Genomic DNA, 17,868 nt, shown 5'->3' with positions numbered 1-17,868 from the left:
TGTACTATAAGCTATATGATGACCAAAACCAAGACAAAATGTATCGACAATTTCGTCAAGAAATCAAAACCAGACTGAAAATGTTAGGAAGTGGACTCTAGTGGACAAGAGATCCAGTATGAGTAATTCTACACAACGCGCCGCGCTGTAGATACATTTCAGTCGACTAAATCAACCGTACATTTAGTCGACTGCGACTAGACTAACACTATACAACGTTCCAGGTGACTAAAATGTGACTGAAACTAAATGAAAACTATATTCAAAAGACTATGACTAAAACAAAAAATCAAATTGTGCTGCCAAAAACAACACTGGTAAGTGTCACTCCTTGTTACAATATGGGGCGGCTGCTAGCTCAGGGGTATAGAGTGGCTGGATGGAAACCGCAAAGGTTGCCAGTTCGAACCCTGCTGTGGGCTCCACCCAGAGTTAGTGTCCTTGAACACTGAACCCCTAATTGCTCCTGATGTGCTGGTCGGTGCCTTGCATGGTTTCCCTTGCATCGGTGTGTGTGTGTGTGTGTGAATGGGTGAATGCAATGCACCATCTATGTAAAGCACCTTGGATAAAGGCGCTATATATATATAAATGCATTTACATTTACAAGAAGCTCGATGCAGCATGTTTGAAGCCGCGGAATCTATTTTCCTCGGTTGTGACGACCAGCCACAACCGGCTGTCATTTTGCAAACGGCTTCAAATACATACATTTACTGTAACTGGAGGCCATGGCGTGATAGCCTGATGTGTTTCATGTTACACAATTTACCGTACATGAGACGAGAAGATGATCACGTTGGACGTCTTCTCGACATAATTGTGTGCAATTTATTATCCAGAAAGTAGAGAGAAATTACGCCAACGTCTTGTTCCCGCATCAAAAACCTTTAACCCATTCTGAACGGGAACCCATGGCGCTAGCATCATGTCGTGCTTTAGCTATTGAAAAATAGCAGATCTACAAGCTCATAGCTTGTAGGTCTGCTATTTTTTTTTTTAATCGAAGAACGACTGACATTTTTAGAATCTGATCTCAGGTCAGAATGGGTTCATCAGACCAGTGTGTCCATGTGGAAACCTCGTATGAATCTGATCTCAGGTCAGAATGGGTTAAGATTATTGAGTTTCTTCATTTGCTTTGCTGTCGTTGCCACGACAACAAATAAAGTGTTATATAATAGGAGGAAAGGAGGCACCGGAGCAACACGTTTAAGCCCTTATTTTAGTATCCGGGTGGAAGTATTAAAAAAAAGACAATTAACGTTTTCAACGTTTCAGTTGAGTCTTCGTCAGGTCATGGCCTGACGAAGACGTGACTGAAACTTCGAAATGTTGTCGCTATATATATATATATATATATATATATATAAATATATAGTCATGCCACACCTTAGCTTCAGAGGAGTGCGAGAACAAAACGGTATACGTTTTGTATTATTGCATTGAACAATTGCATCCAAGTCGATAATACCCGAGAGAGATGTCATGCAGGTATATAATAATAATGACAGCTTCACAGCAATGCTTAAAAATTCCACCCGGCCTTATATTACCTTGCTTATATTATTGACGTAGTCGGTGTGCAGCGGTGTGTTTGTAATTATGCTTTTGTTTGTGTTATTGCTATAACTATATAGTTCGCTGTTTCTTACTGAGGATTCATGCATTTTTTTCCTTCTCCCCCCTCATTTCCATCCCTCTCCATGACCCCCCCCCCCCCCCCCGCCCAGGTCTTGGACGACCCCACTGAGGACCATCTGTACATGGGTAAGCCAGCCAGCCAGCCAGGCCAGATTAATCCTGCCCCATCCTGACCTGAGATCAGATTCTAAAAATGTCCTTCTACATCCCGAGAGTTTCCTGAAAAAGCCCATGTTTCTATGTGTCAGTCGTTCTTCGGTTTTTCAAAAATAGCAGACCTACAAGCTCGTAGCGCGCCACTCGGTGGCGCGCTACGAGCTTGTAGGTCTGCTATTTTTCAATAGCTAAAGCACAGCATAATGCTAACACCATAATGCTAACACTCGCATCATGCATCTTTTTTTCCGTAAACGTAAAATAAAATAGTCCATGACGGGCAATTAAAAGATGTATTATTTTCAGCTGATGTATTCACATTATGAGAGAAAACTCCTCCGTTGCACTAAACGTATACCTTTGTGTTTCCTCCCCCCCCCGCCGCACAGTGTTTGAGCTGGTCAAGCAAGGGTGAGTTGCTGGTAATCTTCTGGTCACCGTGGTAATGCAGTGTGGTTCCCAAAGTACCTGAGTACCGGAGTTCCAGGGGGTCCCCCAGCTAAATGATCATTTGGAACCAAATGGATCCTTATCAGAGTCAAATTAGCATTGATTTTACTGTTTTAGTAGCTGTTTAGTAGCCAAAAACGTCAAATAATTGCCTATTGTGTAATGGATGCCACGGGCGTCAAGACTTCTCTCCCTTGGGAATTCTTTTTTTTTTTTTTTTTTTCATCCATATTTTTATTATTCCTCTAATCTGGTGTACAGGTCACAGGTATGCACAATACATGCATGCTAGAATTACACATTCTTTCTTTCTTTATAATGGGAGAATTGGCACTCGGAGCCTAAACTGGTGACCACCAGGTGGCGCTGAAAGAGTTTTAAATGGGCGTCCGTAGACTACTGGCTAATGACTAATGTCAAACTGGGGGGGGGGGGGGTCCTTGAAATTAAACGGGTTGAAAATCACTGCTAGAGCCATAAAACATCTTCTCTCATTGGGGTCCCCACATGGCATATCTTTTCAAATGGGGGGGTCCGTGGGCTATAGTGTCGACTTGGGGGTCCTTGGCATGGAAAAGTTTGGGAACCACTGCTGTAATGAATATAGAAAGCAAGAACAGACGAAGTTTGGTTTCGTTGAGTGATGTGGCTAATGTGTGTGTGTGTGTGTGTGTGTGTGTGTGTGTGTGTGTGTGTGTGTGTGTGTGTGTGTGTGTGTGTGTGTGTGTGTGTGTGTGTGTGTGTGTGCGTGCGTGCGTGCGATACTCAGGGCTGTGATGGAGGTACCAACAGATAAACCGTTCAACGAGGACCAAGCTCGTTTTTATTTCCAGGATCTGCTCAGGGGAATTGAGTTCTGTGAGTCTACCGGACTTCCTTCATTCCCTTCTCCTTATTCACTGTTTTCTTGTGTCGATAAGCCGTATATAGGGTAAATTCCTATCCAGTCAGAGGGGACTTGACTTTAACGCTGCAAATCCAAGAACTTATTTTAATGAATACAATGTCCTTTTAGCCCAATCTGAATGGTATGGACTGGAGCGTGCGGATGCAGATCAAATCAACGAATCGAAATGATTCAATCGAACGCCGGCGAGGCTGCAGCTCATACAATAACCACTGCGAACTAAACCTCGAAAAACATCACAGCCTATAGGATGACAATAACATCCAGTAATAGAATGACAATGTAAACACTATACGTTCAATGCAGTGGTTGCTGAAATACAATAATGTACCGATAACAAGAACAGACACAGCTTTGAACATGAAGGCATGTTTACCAATTTCCTTAACCCATTTTGGCCTGACGTAAAAAAAAAAAAAAAAAAAAGTCTTCTAAATCCTCCAGTTTTCTGAAATATATATTTTCACGATTCTTTTCAAAAACAGCAGACCTACAAGCTCATAGCGCGCCACCGAGTGGAGTGGGAGCTTGTAGATCTGCTATTTTTCACAATAGCTAAATTATAACATAATAATGCTTTAAAACACCAAATGGGGGTTCCCGCCCCAACACGGGTTGAGAGACATGGCCAAAGCATTTCCATGGGGTCCCCCAAGAGGTCCCAGGTCAAAACGGCTGACGACCCCTGGTCTACCTCAGGGGTTCTCAACGTTTTTGGCCCGGGGAACCCCCCCCGGAGATGCTTTGGCAATGTGTCTCGGGACCCCCGCCCCGCCCCCTCCCGACCCCCGATATAAATTGACTGCTACAATAACCTTAATAATAGAGACAATACACCATGAATAAATACCGAAACCAGATAATCATTATAATAATTTGGGGACCCCCCCCCCCCCCCCCCAGAGGGGTCGCGACCCCTGGGTCTACCCTATAACCAACCGACCCAGTAAGTATAAGGAGGATTCTTTTTTTTTTTTTAGAAATGCTCTGGAATTTTTTATTCTAAAAATGTATACAATCTATTTCCAGTACCTTTTTACCTTTTTTCGAGTGCGATTGTAATGGGGGGGGGAAAAGTAATTCCCCGGTGAGTATAGTCACGGCGCATATGCTTTTTTTTTTTAAATGTCACAGTCAAAGAGGGGGCTTGCAGCGCGCGTTATTTTTTTTCCCCCTCGCACGACATTAGCAGGAACAGTGTGTGAGACATTATTTCCGTTAGTAGGACGATAATAATGTGGCGTCCCCGCTGACATTCCGACCTGAGATCAGATTCATACGAGGTTTCCACTGGACACACACTGGGTCTGATTAACCCATTCTGACCTGAGATCAGATTCATACGAGGTTTCCACTGGACACACACTGGGTCTGATTAACCCATTCTGACCTGAGATCAGATTCATACGAGGTTTCCACTGGACACACACTGGGTCTGATTAACCCATTCTGACCTGAGATCAGATTCTAAAAATGTCACAGTGGTTCTTCGATTTTTCAAAAATAGCAGACCTACAAGGTCGTAGCGCGCCACTCGGTGGCGCGCTATGAGCTTGTAGATCTGCTATTTTTCAATAGCTAAAGCATAACATGATGCTAGCACCAAAATGGGTTCCCGTTCAGAATGGGTTAAAGACTCCTCCATGGGGGGGGGGGGGGGGCTATCACACCCCAAACATTATGTTTATGCATTTCAGCACAGTTTGACATGTTCCTATATTTAACGTGGGGAATCAAGACATGTTTCAGAGGTATACTGGCATTGGCATTGTTACTAGTGCTGATAATTAAATATAAGTGTAAGTACATTGTGGTGCTGATAAATGTTAGTGGTGCCTTTATATAGTATAGTATAGTGCTTCTCTCCAACATTGTTGTTTTTTTTTGTCGACTAAAACTAAGACGAAAAATGTCCGTCGACTACCTTTTTTCACTGACTAGAACTAAGCTATGATGACCAAATGTATTGACACTTTCGTCAACAGCTAAAAGCTAGACAGAAATGCTATAGGAAGGGGACTAGTGGACGAGAGAAGTCATTTCACACTTGGTCACCAGGCCGGGGTGGTGGTGGGGAGGAGGGTTGAATATACCATCATATTCATTACTATTTATTCTATTTATCTATTTATTATTCTGTGTACATTACTGTACATACTGTCATTTCTCTGCATTTATTCTCTCATTTACTGTATTGCACTCTGGCTAGACGCCACTCTTCATTTCATTGTCAAAAGTATTTGTATACTATGTGCAGTGACAATAAATTGAATCTAAATCTATCTAATCTAAACTAAAACTGGTGGTTTTTAAGTCACCGGGAATTTCTTAGCGTTAGTCCAGTTTTATTCGACTAAATGTCATAAGATTTTAGTCGAATAAATCTACAGTCGACAAAAAAAATTGGCTGGCCTTGATGACGTCGTGGTGACCGTTTTTACACATGCCCAGAAATAGCCGATCTACAAGCTCACAACACGGCATTGTGATCTTGTAGATCTGCTATTTTCAGCATGCAACCAAGTGTAAAATGACTTATTCTGGATGTCTTGTCCACTATAGTCCCTTCCTAACATTTTAGTCTAGTTTTTTATTTGTTGACGAAATTGTCACTATATTTGGTTTTCATTTAGTTTCCATTTAGTCTTCGTCAGTGGAAAAAAAGGTAGTCGACGAACGACATTTTTCGGTTTTAGTCGACGAAATCAACACAATTGTGTACTAATGATGTGGGTCTCCGTATATATCTCATTTCTACCTGATCCAGTGCATTACCAGAAGATCATCCACAGGGATATCAAGCCCTCCAACCTGCTGGTGGGAGAAGACGGTCACATCAAGATCGCCGACTTCGGGGTCAGCAACCAGTTTGAGGGGACCGACGCCCTTCTGACCAGCACCGTGGGAACGCCCGCTTTCCTCGCCCCGGAGACGCTCTCGGAGACCAGGAAGAACTTCTCCGGCAAGGTGAATGCATGCGGACATTATTGCTCGCTAGCAATTACTGCAGACATTATTGTCTGGACATTATTCAGAGTGCCGTTTTCCAGACAGCCTGCACTTATATGGACTACTTTACTTGGGGGGGGAAAAAGATGTGGGCAATAATGTAAGTTACATTATGTAACCCAATTACTTCATTTTGTCTTCTAGGCTTTGGATGTTTGGGCCATGGGAGTGACACTTTATTGTTTTGTTTTCGGAGTGGTGAGTTGACATCTTTCACGATTCACATAAAACTGATTTACTCGTTTAAATTAAAACCATTTGGACCTGAGATGCAGATTCTAAAAGATTGTCTCCTAAATAATTTCTATGACATAGAAATGATTTAGGAGACATCAGTGGTTCTCAAACTATTTCATGCCAAGGACACCCCAAAAAATATTCTGTAATTGGCCCATCTGAAAATATGTTGTTCCCCTTACACACACACATACACACACACACACACACACACACACACACACACACACACACACACACACACACACACACACACTTTCAAAAATAGCAGACCCACGAGCACCATTCTCGCCCCGAATGGTGAACAATTAATTCAGTATGTCTTCCATTGAAAACGACTTTCTTCTGGTTCCATCCAGTGTCCGTTTATGGACGAGCGGATCCTTAGCCTTCATCAGAAGATCAGGACCCAGCCCGTGGAACTGCCAGAGCAGTGAGTATAACAATCCTCCCTGTCATTCAATGAACACGCAATACAGTACCACCAATGTCTGCCATTTTGTTCCAGTGAATGTATATATGTCGTTGCTGTCGGGAGGAAACCTCATAACTCCATTTTTGAGGTTTTTGATTTTTGATTTTTCTTTTTGCATAAACCTGTGCTATTGAACACCCTTTACGTCTGTGTGTTGTTGTCGAAAATATTGAACCAATGGAAAGTAGTAAAAAAAGTGCTTTGGACAAAACCTCTTAACTCCATTGGACCCTCAAAATGTCTGCTAAAGACTGCAAACAAAATGTCTGCAAACTCCTCCCACCTCTCATGGAAGTAATTGACAATATATAAAGTTACAACACCTATAAAGTTACGACACCAACTTTGATGAGGCTGTATTGCTTCGTTTAAAAAAAAAAAAATGTTTGCAGACAAAATGTCTGCAAACTCCTCCCACCTCTCATGGAAGTAATTGACGATATATAAAGTGACAACACCTATAAAGTTACGACACCAACTTTGATGAGGCTGTATTGCTTCGTTTAAAAAATATATATATGGTTTTCTTTATTTCCTGAAAAATGTATATTTGTCTGTCTATCACCGTGTGGGCGTGCAAACACAACCAATCATATTGACGTGTCTATATAGCGTCACATCCGGTTTCGCACATGTCCCGCCCTTAGCTCACGCTGATTGGTTTGAACCACGAGTGGTTCGGCGTTAGCACAACTCCCTGAGAGATCCCAGATGGATGCTGTGTTGGGGAACATGGTTACCCAATACCGCCCCCAGCTGGCAGAGTCAGGTTATGACAATCCACCCACACCCCCAAAGCTGTATTTGAAAATAACATTTTTTTTGGAAGATATTCGTAGCAGCAACATCCTTAGTTCTGAATTGACTCATTTAGGCCTGACGTCGAAATTTAACAAATGTCTTCTAAATGATGAAAGTTTTCTGAAAAACCTAATGTTTCTGTATCAGTGGTGCTCAATACTTTAACCCATTCTGACCGGGAACCCATTTTGGTGTTAGCATCATGTTATGCTTTAGCTATTGAAAAATAGCAGATCTACAAGCTCAGTGAGTGGCGCGCTACGAGCTTGTAGGTCTGCTATTTTTGAAAAATCAAAGAACGACTGACATTTTTTAGAATCTGATCTCAGGTCAGAATGGGTTAATCAGACCAGTGTGTGTCCAGTGGAAACCTCGTATGAATCTGATCTCAGGTCAGAATGTGTTAAAGGACCCCAGAAATTTAATTGGCCACCGACCCGTATCTGAAAATATGTTGTTCCAGGAACCCCTCAGAAGCAAGGATTTGAGTTCAAAACGTTTCGCTCTGAAAGAATACATATTCAAAGATTTGCGCCACATTTCTGCGATTTTTCAAAAATAGCAGACCTACAAGCTCGTAGCGCGGCAATCGGTGCCGCGCTACGAGCTTGTAGATCAGCTATTTTTCAGTGGCTAAAGTATAACATAATGCTTTAAATCACCAAAATGGGTTAAATATGTCATGCGTGTGGCATGGATTGCGGGAGCGATCCGTTCTCTCATGCTGACTGTCATGCTGGGCTGGTCAGGCACAGATATTGCAATGTATTTCAGTGTTGTTTTCGTCGACTAAAACAGTTTTTTGTCGACCACCTTTTTTCACTGACGAAAACTATACATAAAAGGGGGGCACGCGGTCACTCGTGCCGCCGGTGAAATAAAATGTTACATACGTACGGAGGATGCACTTGAATATCACAAAACTAAACTGAACCCAATGCTAATACTTCCTGTTCCAACAGTGCTGACATATCAGACGACCTCAAAGATCTGCTGCTGAAGATGTTGGACAAAAATCCAGAGAGAAGAATATCAATCCCACAGATTAAGGTTAGCGTCATAAGACCCAAAGACGATTCTTTTATTTATCTGGTTTATTAGTCAATACAATACAATACAATACAATACAATACAATACAATACAATACAATACAATACAATTTCGCAAATACAAGCGGCCGAAATGAGTTTTCTTCGACGGGAGGCTGGCATCTCCCTTAGAGATAGGGTGAGAAGTTCGGTCACGCGGGAGAGACTCTGCTCCTTCGCCTGGAAAGGAGCCAGCTGAGGTGGTTCGGGTATATCTGGTTATAGGATGAACCGAGAGAACTGTCCCATGGGCCTCTGTGCCAGTGTTGATTTCGTCGACTCAAACTAAGACGAAAAATGTTCGTCGACAACCTTTTTCCACTGACGAAAACGAAATGGAAACTTAAATGAAAACTAAGCCAGTGTTTCCCAACCTTTGGTGTGCCGTTTGATGTGTCTAGGTGCTCCGCCTGATATGACCGAAATGAACAATCCCTCCCCCGAAAGCAATAGCTACTGAGCTGCAGGCTTCCTGTTGTTGCGTCGTTGTTGTTAATTAGACGTGCGACCACAACTACGACCATCGGCCATAGGAATACATTTCAGTCGACTGAATCAACTGTAGATTTAGTCGACTAAAATCACATACAGACTAAACGCCAAGGCATTCCAGGTGACTGAGATGTGACGAAAACGTAACTGAAAACTATTCGAGAGACTATTAAGCGGCTAAAACTAACTAGCTGCTCTGTGCCTCATTTTTATGTCCAGGTCCAGCCGTGGGTGACGAGGAACGGCGCGGAGCCTCTGCCGCCAGAGGACGACAACTGCTGTATGTTGATCGAGGTGACCGAAGAGGAGGTGGAGAACTCCGTCAAACACATTCCTAGCCTGGCCACAGTGGTAAGTTTTCACAGGAAGGGTGCTACGTATATAGTCCGGCAGCTGACAGGCTTCTTTTGTTTAAACCCATTTAGGCCTCACATCGAAATTAAAAAAAAAGTGTCTTCTAGATCCTGACAGTTTTCTGAAAAACCTAATGTTTCTATATCAGTGGTGCTCAATATTTCATGTCAAGGACTCCCAAAAATGATATGTACTGTAATATGCCTCCGCCCCCCCCCCCCCTCCCCCCGTCTGAAAATATGTTATTCCAGGGACCTCAGAAGCAAAGATTTGAGTTAAAATGTTCACTCTGTAATAATATATATTCAAAGATTTGAGGCACATTTTCACGTTTTTTTCAAAAATAGCAGACCCTACAAGCTTGTAGATCTGATATTTCTCAATAGCTAAAGTATAACATAATGCTTAAAACCACCAAAAGGGGTTCCCACCCAAAATGGGATAAAGTGGGAAATTTGGTATATAGTCTTTTTTTATTGGACTAAAATATTGTGTATATTGTGTATATATTCATGAATCCACTTGGTGACCGGCTGTCACTATTGGGCAATTCATTTTTTATAGGGGTACAGTCGACTAACAGCAAATTTATTCATATTCATTTTGACTATACTTCGGCAAAGAAAGGGGTAGAGAGGCTGTTTTCTCCCTCAATCTGTGTGACCGTGACTCATTTAGCAAATCACTGGCAGCTGTGCGACAAGGTTCTCTTGCGTGTACATTGCCAGTGAGCTGTCACAAATTGTTTTCCTTTCTTCTTTTATTAGGTAAGGTATTATTTATTCAGACAAACATTCTGTCACATTCTGTGAATTGATAATCTTGACATATCCACCGAACCAGAGATATATCACTCTTTGTGAAATGTTGTTGCTCTAACTGAGCAATTGTTATCTCTGCAAGGGGCGGAGGTTTTGTTTCATGTCCCTTGTCTCTCTGTCTCTGTGTCTGAGAGGAGATATATATATCGTATCTGCCCCCGGGGCGCAAAGCAGCAGAGAGAGGAGGGAAGAAGAGATGCATGTACAGTATAACCCATTCTGACCTGAGATCAGATTCATACGAGGTTTCCACGGGACACACACTGGTCTGATTAACCCATTCTGACCTGAGATCAGATTAAAAAAATGCCAGTCGTTCTTCGATTTAAAAAAAATAGCAGACCTACAAGCTCGTAGCGCGCCACTCGGTGGCGCGCTATGAGCTTGTAGATCTGCTATTTTTCAATAGCTAAAGCATAACATGATGCCAACACCAAAATGGGTGCCCGGTCAGAATGGGATAATATCTCCATGAATAGCCTGATTTAGAATGTGTTCTTAACTTCTTCTTTTGCCGTCTCTATTCATATACCGGTATGCTCTAAGGTCACTCCCCATAAAAAGACCCCAAAAACAAATCTTTAAAAAAAAAAGAAAAAAGAATAAAGCATGTTGAATATTAAGTTGATGGGTCGGGTATATGGTAGGGACATCAATGGCAATGTAAACGCATGTTTTCTCATGCCAATAAAGCCCTTTGAATTGAAATTGACATCACAGAGGTCTGTTGGGCATGAGTGTGGACTTGAGTGGCCTTTTGGAGACACCTCTCGTTTCCATTGAGACGTTTCAGTGAGGAGCGGGATTTTGTTCCCCCCCCCCCCCCGCCCCCGCGTCTCCCTGACCTCATTATATCACTTAAACCCATTCTGACCTGAGATCAGATTCATACGAGGTTTCCACTATGGACACACACTGGTCTGATGAACCCATTCTGACCTGAGATCAGATTCATACGAGGTTTCCACTATGGACACACACTGGTCTGATGAACCCATTCTGACCTGAGATCAGATTCTAAAAAAATGTCAGTCGTTCTTCGATTCTTCAAAAATAGCAGACCTACAAGCTCATAGCGCGCCACCGAGTGGCGCGCTATGAGCTTGTAGATCTGCTATTTTTCAATAGCTATAAGCATAACATGATGCTAACACCAAAATGGATCCCCGTTCAGAATGGGTTAAAGCTGCTTAGATGACGGAATGCAATTTTCCTTTCAGCAGTTTGCATCTCCTCCAAATCCATCATTTAAATCCCATCATACCACTATAAAAATGAAGGCACGGCTGCCTCTTAAAGGCAGTGCAGTGGGAGCCGATACTAATTGGTTTAATGAACTAGCCCTTACCCGTTGTGAGATATTGCTAGCAATAGTTTCACAGATTCAGCAGATTCACAAATTTATACCTTTCTCTGTGCAGGTTTAACGTGAACACTGAACAAATCAATTTGTCTTTTGGCAGAATCCATGCTATACATAGAAGAATCTTCAGGAATGTGTGTTTGTTCTATATATACCCTCTTTATTTACAGATAATGGTCAGAACCATGCTAAGGAAGCGCTCCTTTGGGAATCCCTTTGACTGGGGACGCCGAGAAGACCGGGGAAGCCTTTCAGCTCCGGGGCAAATGCTCACGTAAGGCTCACTTCTTAATGTAGCCATAGCCCACCGTATAGGCTATACACTATATACAGTATTGTTTTCACTGCACCTACAGTAACACCGATCAATGAATGAGAATGTGAATATTCTTTCCCCATTGGTGACCGACAGCTATGTTTAGTTTTGTGAATTCATCCCCAGCCTCTGAGATGGACATCCCACTTAGGCTTATGGAGTGGTACATTCTGGACGGGAACCCCTTTTGGTGTCTAAAAAGCATTATGTAATGCTTTAAGCTATTGGAAAAAAAAATAGCAGATCTACAAGCTCATAGCGCGGCACCGAGTGCCCCCCGGGTTCAGTTCTTCTTGGTTCTTGCTAGTGCATGAGCCAGATAAGACCTCCAAAGATTGGAACGTTGATTGTGAATTGAATGGGCAAAACCATACCTATATATTAAATAGTTTATAGGATTTGAACATTTTCCTATATAATGCCCAATTTGCATATTTAAATGTACAATTTCTGAATATTTGTAATACAATAAATCATTGTCTTTGTGGAAGTAATCAACTGGGGAAGTTTAATGGTGATAACTATTAATTACATTTTGACCTATTCAGCTGTAGGTGAAAATTGCTAAATGTGGGATAAATACAGTATGAAAAGGTTACTCCTGTGGAAGGATTATCATATATCAATTGACTTATATTAACCCTAAAAAAATATATATATGGGTATGGTTTTGCACGCTCAATTCATAAATAGTTAACGTTCCAATTTTGGAGGTCTGGCTCATGGACTAAGAATCAAAAAGAACCTGAACAGATTCCCAACCGGTGGAAAAGGGGCCAGAGAGAGAGAGAGAGAGAGACACACACACACACACACACACACACACTGATGTCAATGTGTCCGTGTATCTATTAATTGTGAGGCGTGCCTCCTGGCGGAGATTTGCATTCCACTCGGCACCTCTCTCGTGTTGTGTGTGGTTATGTGATATTACAGCTATAATAGCTGTCACATCGATGTGATTATCTTGACACCAAGGTCATGGCGAGGGATTAAAACCATCCTGTGAACGACAAGTCAAATAGTAAAAACGTGTTCAACACGTTTACCTTGCATGTCTTCTGTTCTTTTAGACTTCTGTACAGGTCCCTGTGACATACTAGCGTCGTGTCCAGGGGGTGTACTTGTACATCAAGCTGCCTCACGCTACAGAAACAGGAGATAGGCTCCTGCCCCCTATGGGCTCTCCCCCTCTTCTGTACAGGTACCGTAGTAAGATGCATTGCACCGTTTAAACAAATGCATGTTTTTATGCGCGTCCGAAATTGATAAGTGATGCTCTCTTCGGTCATGGTGCTCACAGTCACAGAGTTGTTTATTTAGGTGCTTTGGAAGCAGTGTTGTTTTTGGCAGATTTCTATTTTAGTTCAGTCTAAAATAGTTTAGTCTTTGGAGTGAAACTTCATTTCGTTTTAGTCACATTTTAGTCACCTGGAATGAATTTAGTCGACTAAGATTTTAGTCGACTAAAACTGCAGTCCATTTGGTCGACTAAAATGTATTTTGGCGGGCCATGATGCCGTCGTAATTTTACACTTTTACAGATCGGCTATTTTCAGCCATGCAACCAAGTGTAAAATGACTTCTACTGGATCTCTTGTCCACTAGTCCCTTCCTTCCTAACACTGTAGCCTAGTTTCTATCCGTTGACGGAATTGTCAGTATGTTTAGTCTTATAGTTTTAGTCATCATATAGCTGTAGTTTTCATTTAGTTTCCATTTTAGTTCTCGTCAGTGAAAAAAGGTAGTCGGCGGACGTTTTTCATCTTAGTTTTAGTCGACAAAAAACAACACTGCTGCTTGGACCTTGGAAGGCACAGATCTGTATGGTAGACCTTTACTGTCTCTCTCTCTCCTCCATCCCCTGCCCACCAGCAAAGGCAGAGGAGGCAAAGTGAAATACTGCTACATTCATTGTAACCAAAGAAGGTAAAGGCGGATATATTAGGACTGCAGCCAGCACTTTGCCTGCCTATTTTAAAACTGTGTGAAAGCAGCACGAAATTATACTTGCACACAGAAAAGGGTGACTTTGACCAACTGTTATAAGCCTGAATCCCATACGGTCCTTTTGTGAGGAACTAGGGCACGTGGAATTATAAGTCTGACATACACACTTCACAGCGTGTTCATGTCTCTCAAGGGTTCCGTCTCAAAAACGCGGAGACACTTTGGCCTGCCTACATGAAAAAAAAAAGGCATCCTGATGCGTTTGACATGCCTTTGAAAGTGAAACGGTTGATTGTTGTCATCCTTACAAAACAATAATGAAGGTAAAATAACTTCAAAGTCACCCTTTAAACTAAAGGATACGACCAATGTTTTTTTTTTTTTTTTGTGCGGTTTTTTTTTGGTTCCATTGATGCAAGTAAGAAAGTAAAGAATATTTTGGTCTTGGCCTGGGGCCGTGGCTCAGCGGTCCAGGCACCTTGGCCGGTAGCCCGAGTCTGGCAGTGTGGCCGCGGGCTCGACTCCCGATCCCGACGGCCTTTACTGCATGTCACCCACCCCCCATCTCTCTCCAACATTTCCTGTCAAAAGAAAGGCAACCAGTAGTGGAGGAATCTGTGTATTTGTTTGGCTCCAAATAAACATGTTGTCCCGTAATAAATTAGCCATATAGTTCCATTTTGTCAGACTATAGTAGTAGTAAGTATCGATCCAATTACTTTGATTTGGACTGGCATCATGATCCAAGCCAGTTAACGTGGTTTGAAAAACATTTAACCCATTCTGAACGGGAAACCATTTTGGTGTCGGCATCATGTTATGCTTTAGCTATTGAAAAATAGCAGATCTACAAGCTCATAGCGCGCCACCGAGTGGCGCGCTTACGAGCTTGTAGGTCTGATGATTTTGGAAAAATCGAAGAACGACTGACATTTTTAGAATCTGATCTCTGGTCAGAATGGGTTAATCAGACCAGTGTGTGTGTCCAGTGGAAACCTCCTATGAATCTGATCTCAGGTCAGAATTTGGGTTAACCACAACAAGGCGACGTGCTGTTTCGCCTCCACATGTGATGCTATACTACAGACAGAGGTGAGCACGCTTGCAAGAGTGACCGAAGTGAACTGCAGGCATGTTGTGAAGCTCTGTCTGCCCTTATATTGAGTACTGTATAAATTATGTTTTTTTTTGTTGGGGACAGAATTATTATTACTAATAATAATTCTGTCCCCAACAAAAAAAACATAATTTATACAGCCCATACGTTGTGAGATACCCCCCCCCCCCTTGTGGCCGCGGGGGGTACTGCGCCCTGGGTGCGTTTTCGCATTTTTAGTTCACTAATAAATTAATTATCAATTTGTAATTTGTTAAATTGGAAAAAGGGCGTCGTTAAGACCTCCATTTTATTATGGCCAATGCCTGTGTGACAAGTGGGAGCGATTGGTGCAGGCGGTGAGGAGATATGGCGGTGTTTCTGACAGACAGACACACACACACACATTCAGACAGACATTGACTGAACTATAGTATGATTATTATAGTATGATGATGATGAGGATGATTATTATGGTGTCAATGGAACCAAATATATATTTTTAAGCAGCCGTATCGTTTAAAGACCATGGGCATGACATGGGGAACTGATCGTTTCCACCATGTCGTCCAAAGCTTCAGAGCCACGTTGAGTGTATACCAGCCCAGTGTTGTTTTGGGCAGCAGATTTTGATTTGAGTTTTTAGTCATAAGTCTCTTGAATAGTTTTCACTTGGTATTAGTCAAAAATAATTTGTCACCCGGGAATGTTTTAGTGTTGGACTGTTGGTGTAGTTTTAGTCGACTAAATATCACAACATTTCAGTCGACTAAATCCACAGTTGATTCAGTCGACTGAAATGTATTTTGGCGAGCCTTGATGCCGTCACGATGACTGTTTTTACACTTACAAATAGCCGATCTACAAGCGCTGCGACACGTTGTGATGAGCTTGTAGATCTGCTGTTTTCTAGCATGCGGCTAAAATTACTTATACTGGATTTCTTGTCCCTTCCTGACATTTTAGTCTAGTTTTTATTTGTTTGACGAAATTGTCAGTATATTTAAGTTTTCAGTCGGCGAAAACAACACTGCATTGTCGCTTATACTGACTACTAGTGTCAGGTGGTGGTCAGACCCGCCATCTCTTTACTTTTTTTACTTAGTGGTTGGGACTGTTTTGACCCAAATAAGATTCGCTGCATGTATGGAGCAATTAGGTGAAACTGTGACATGAGCTTGGCTATAATAATGGCATGCACACACAGTAATTGCTGCCTGAACACAGTTCTGCAATGTATAACTGCATCATTTTTTATCCTCTTGATATGTATTCCTTTGCACGTGACCCCCATAATAACATACTTGCCCCAAACATTGTGTTGTATCCTTTTCTTGAATATTCGGCGAGAGCTTGTCCTTGGCTATCGTTCACAGCTGTGCATCGTGTCTCACATTATGTAACGACATACAAAGACTCCCATCAGTTTTCAGGTGGGCAAGCCGGGGCAGGCATTATGCTTGCGCTCGTCTCTATATATGTATGACAATTGACAGGACATTGTTTTTCTGGTTACCTAGGAAACAGGAGAGCGCCGACGGCACGAGGAGTACGGACGGTCTGCCGTATGTGGGCGAGGATGAAGCTCTTTCCTGATGCAAGAGGGCGCTCCTTTTCCGATGTGTCCTAGTTGTTGTGGGGGGTCTTTCCTGCCCGGCAGTCAAACATAACCCCATTTACTCCGTTTTTATACCGCCCGCCTTATCAAAAAGGGGAGGTGGACGAGATCGGTTGACATGACAGGAGACGGAGAAAGGCGGATCTCTGAAAAGGCATACCGATATCGAATGAAGGCGCCTTTTTAATGAGCCATTGCCCCCCCCCCCCCCCCCCCCCACACACACATACAGTAATTACAATAATGTAAAACTGTACCGAACCGTGGCGAACTAACGCCTTCCAAGAGGAGAGAAAAAAACAAACGACAACCACCTCCTCCTCCTCCAACACGACGTGTGTGCTTTGGCCCTTTACAACCACCTGCATTGTCCTTATTCCCTTCTCCTGCATGCGTTTGTAGTCCTATTCTGCATGCTCTTGTCTCAGGCTAGTGTTTTTATTGTTGTCCTACGTTCCCCCCCCCCCCCCTCCTCTGACTTATTTTACTTGACAATGCTGTCATGTTTACCGCAGGGGTACAGTTGGGAGCAGGAGGCGTACAGGTGGTCGGTCATGCTCACGTGGGTGGTGAGTGTTGGTCATAATTGTTGACGAGAGTAAAGTGTTTGGTCCCCGTCACCACTGCCCCCAATGTCCTCCTGTATTGGAGCACGTTGGTTTCATGACAATGGCTGTCTGGTACATTTTGCAGTTGGTGGCCAGTTTGACATGATGGAGGAAAGCTGTACTGTTGAATTTACTGTAATGAAAAGGGAGTTATAAGAAACGTTTACTACATAGAATGCATGTGTTCACGGTTCACTTTCCCCAATGCAAGTGCATAACTTAAAATGATAAACGTAGCGCACGTTCATAGAATAACCTTTTTTTGAAACAATTTGTGTTTTGTATTCTAAGTTCTGGCTGATTGTAGTATAGTCTCACAGCTACTAAAAGTAACAAAAACAACTTTAACAAAATAGTTGAAGTGGTTGTTGACGTGAACACATTCATACACGTTGCTCTTCACTGCTGTGTACCTGATGGCGTACATTTAGAATACGTTTTTGTGCAAACCTTTTGTGTTCAGATTTGGTGAATTCTAAGGT

At 42.5% G+C, this 17,868-nt stretch overlaps 1 protein-coding gene across 1 annotated transcript in view; it reads left to right on the top strand.

Moving 5' to 3' along the window:
- camkk2 (calcium/calmodulin-dependent protein kinase kinase 2) overlaps positions 1-16,947 on the top strand; it is a 30,362-nt gene extending 13,415 nt beyond the window's left edge. The window contains 10 exon segments of the mRNA XM_080756524.1: positions 1,734-1,770; positions 2,190-2,211; positions 3,020-3,108; positions 5,925-6,124; positions 6,311-6,364; positions 6,763-6,836; positions 8,642-8,729; positions 9,480-9,611; positions 11,969-12,072; positions 16,681-16,947. Coding sequence (XP_080612650.1) covers positions 1,734-1,770; positions 2,190-2,211; positions 3,020-3,108; positions 5,925-6,124; positions 6,311-6,364; positions 6,763-6,836; positions 8,642-8,729; positions 9,480-9,611; positions 11,969-12,072; positions 16,681-16,756 — 876 coding nt within the window. The 3' untranslated portion in view covers positions 16,757-16,947.
- Positions 16,948-17,868: the final 921 nt, after the last annotated feature.

This window comes from Protomyctophum bolini (assembly GCF_963924005.1).
Source record: "Protomyctophum bolini genome assembly, chromosome: 22".
Taxonomy (NCBI): domain Eukaryota; kingdom Metazoa; phylum Chordata; class Actinopteri; order Myctophiformes; family Myctophidae; genus Protomyctophum; species Protomyctophum bolini.
This window is presented reverse-complemented; position numbering and strand designations above follow the sequence as displayed.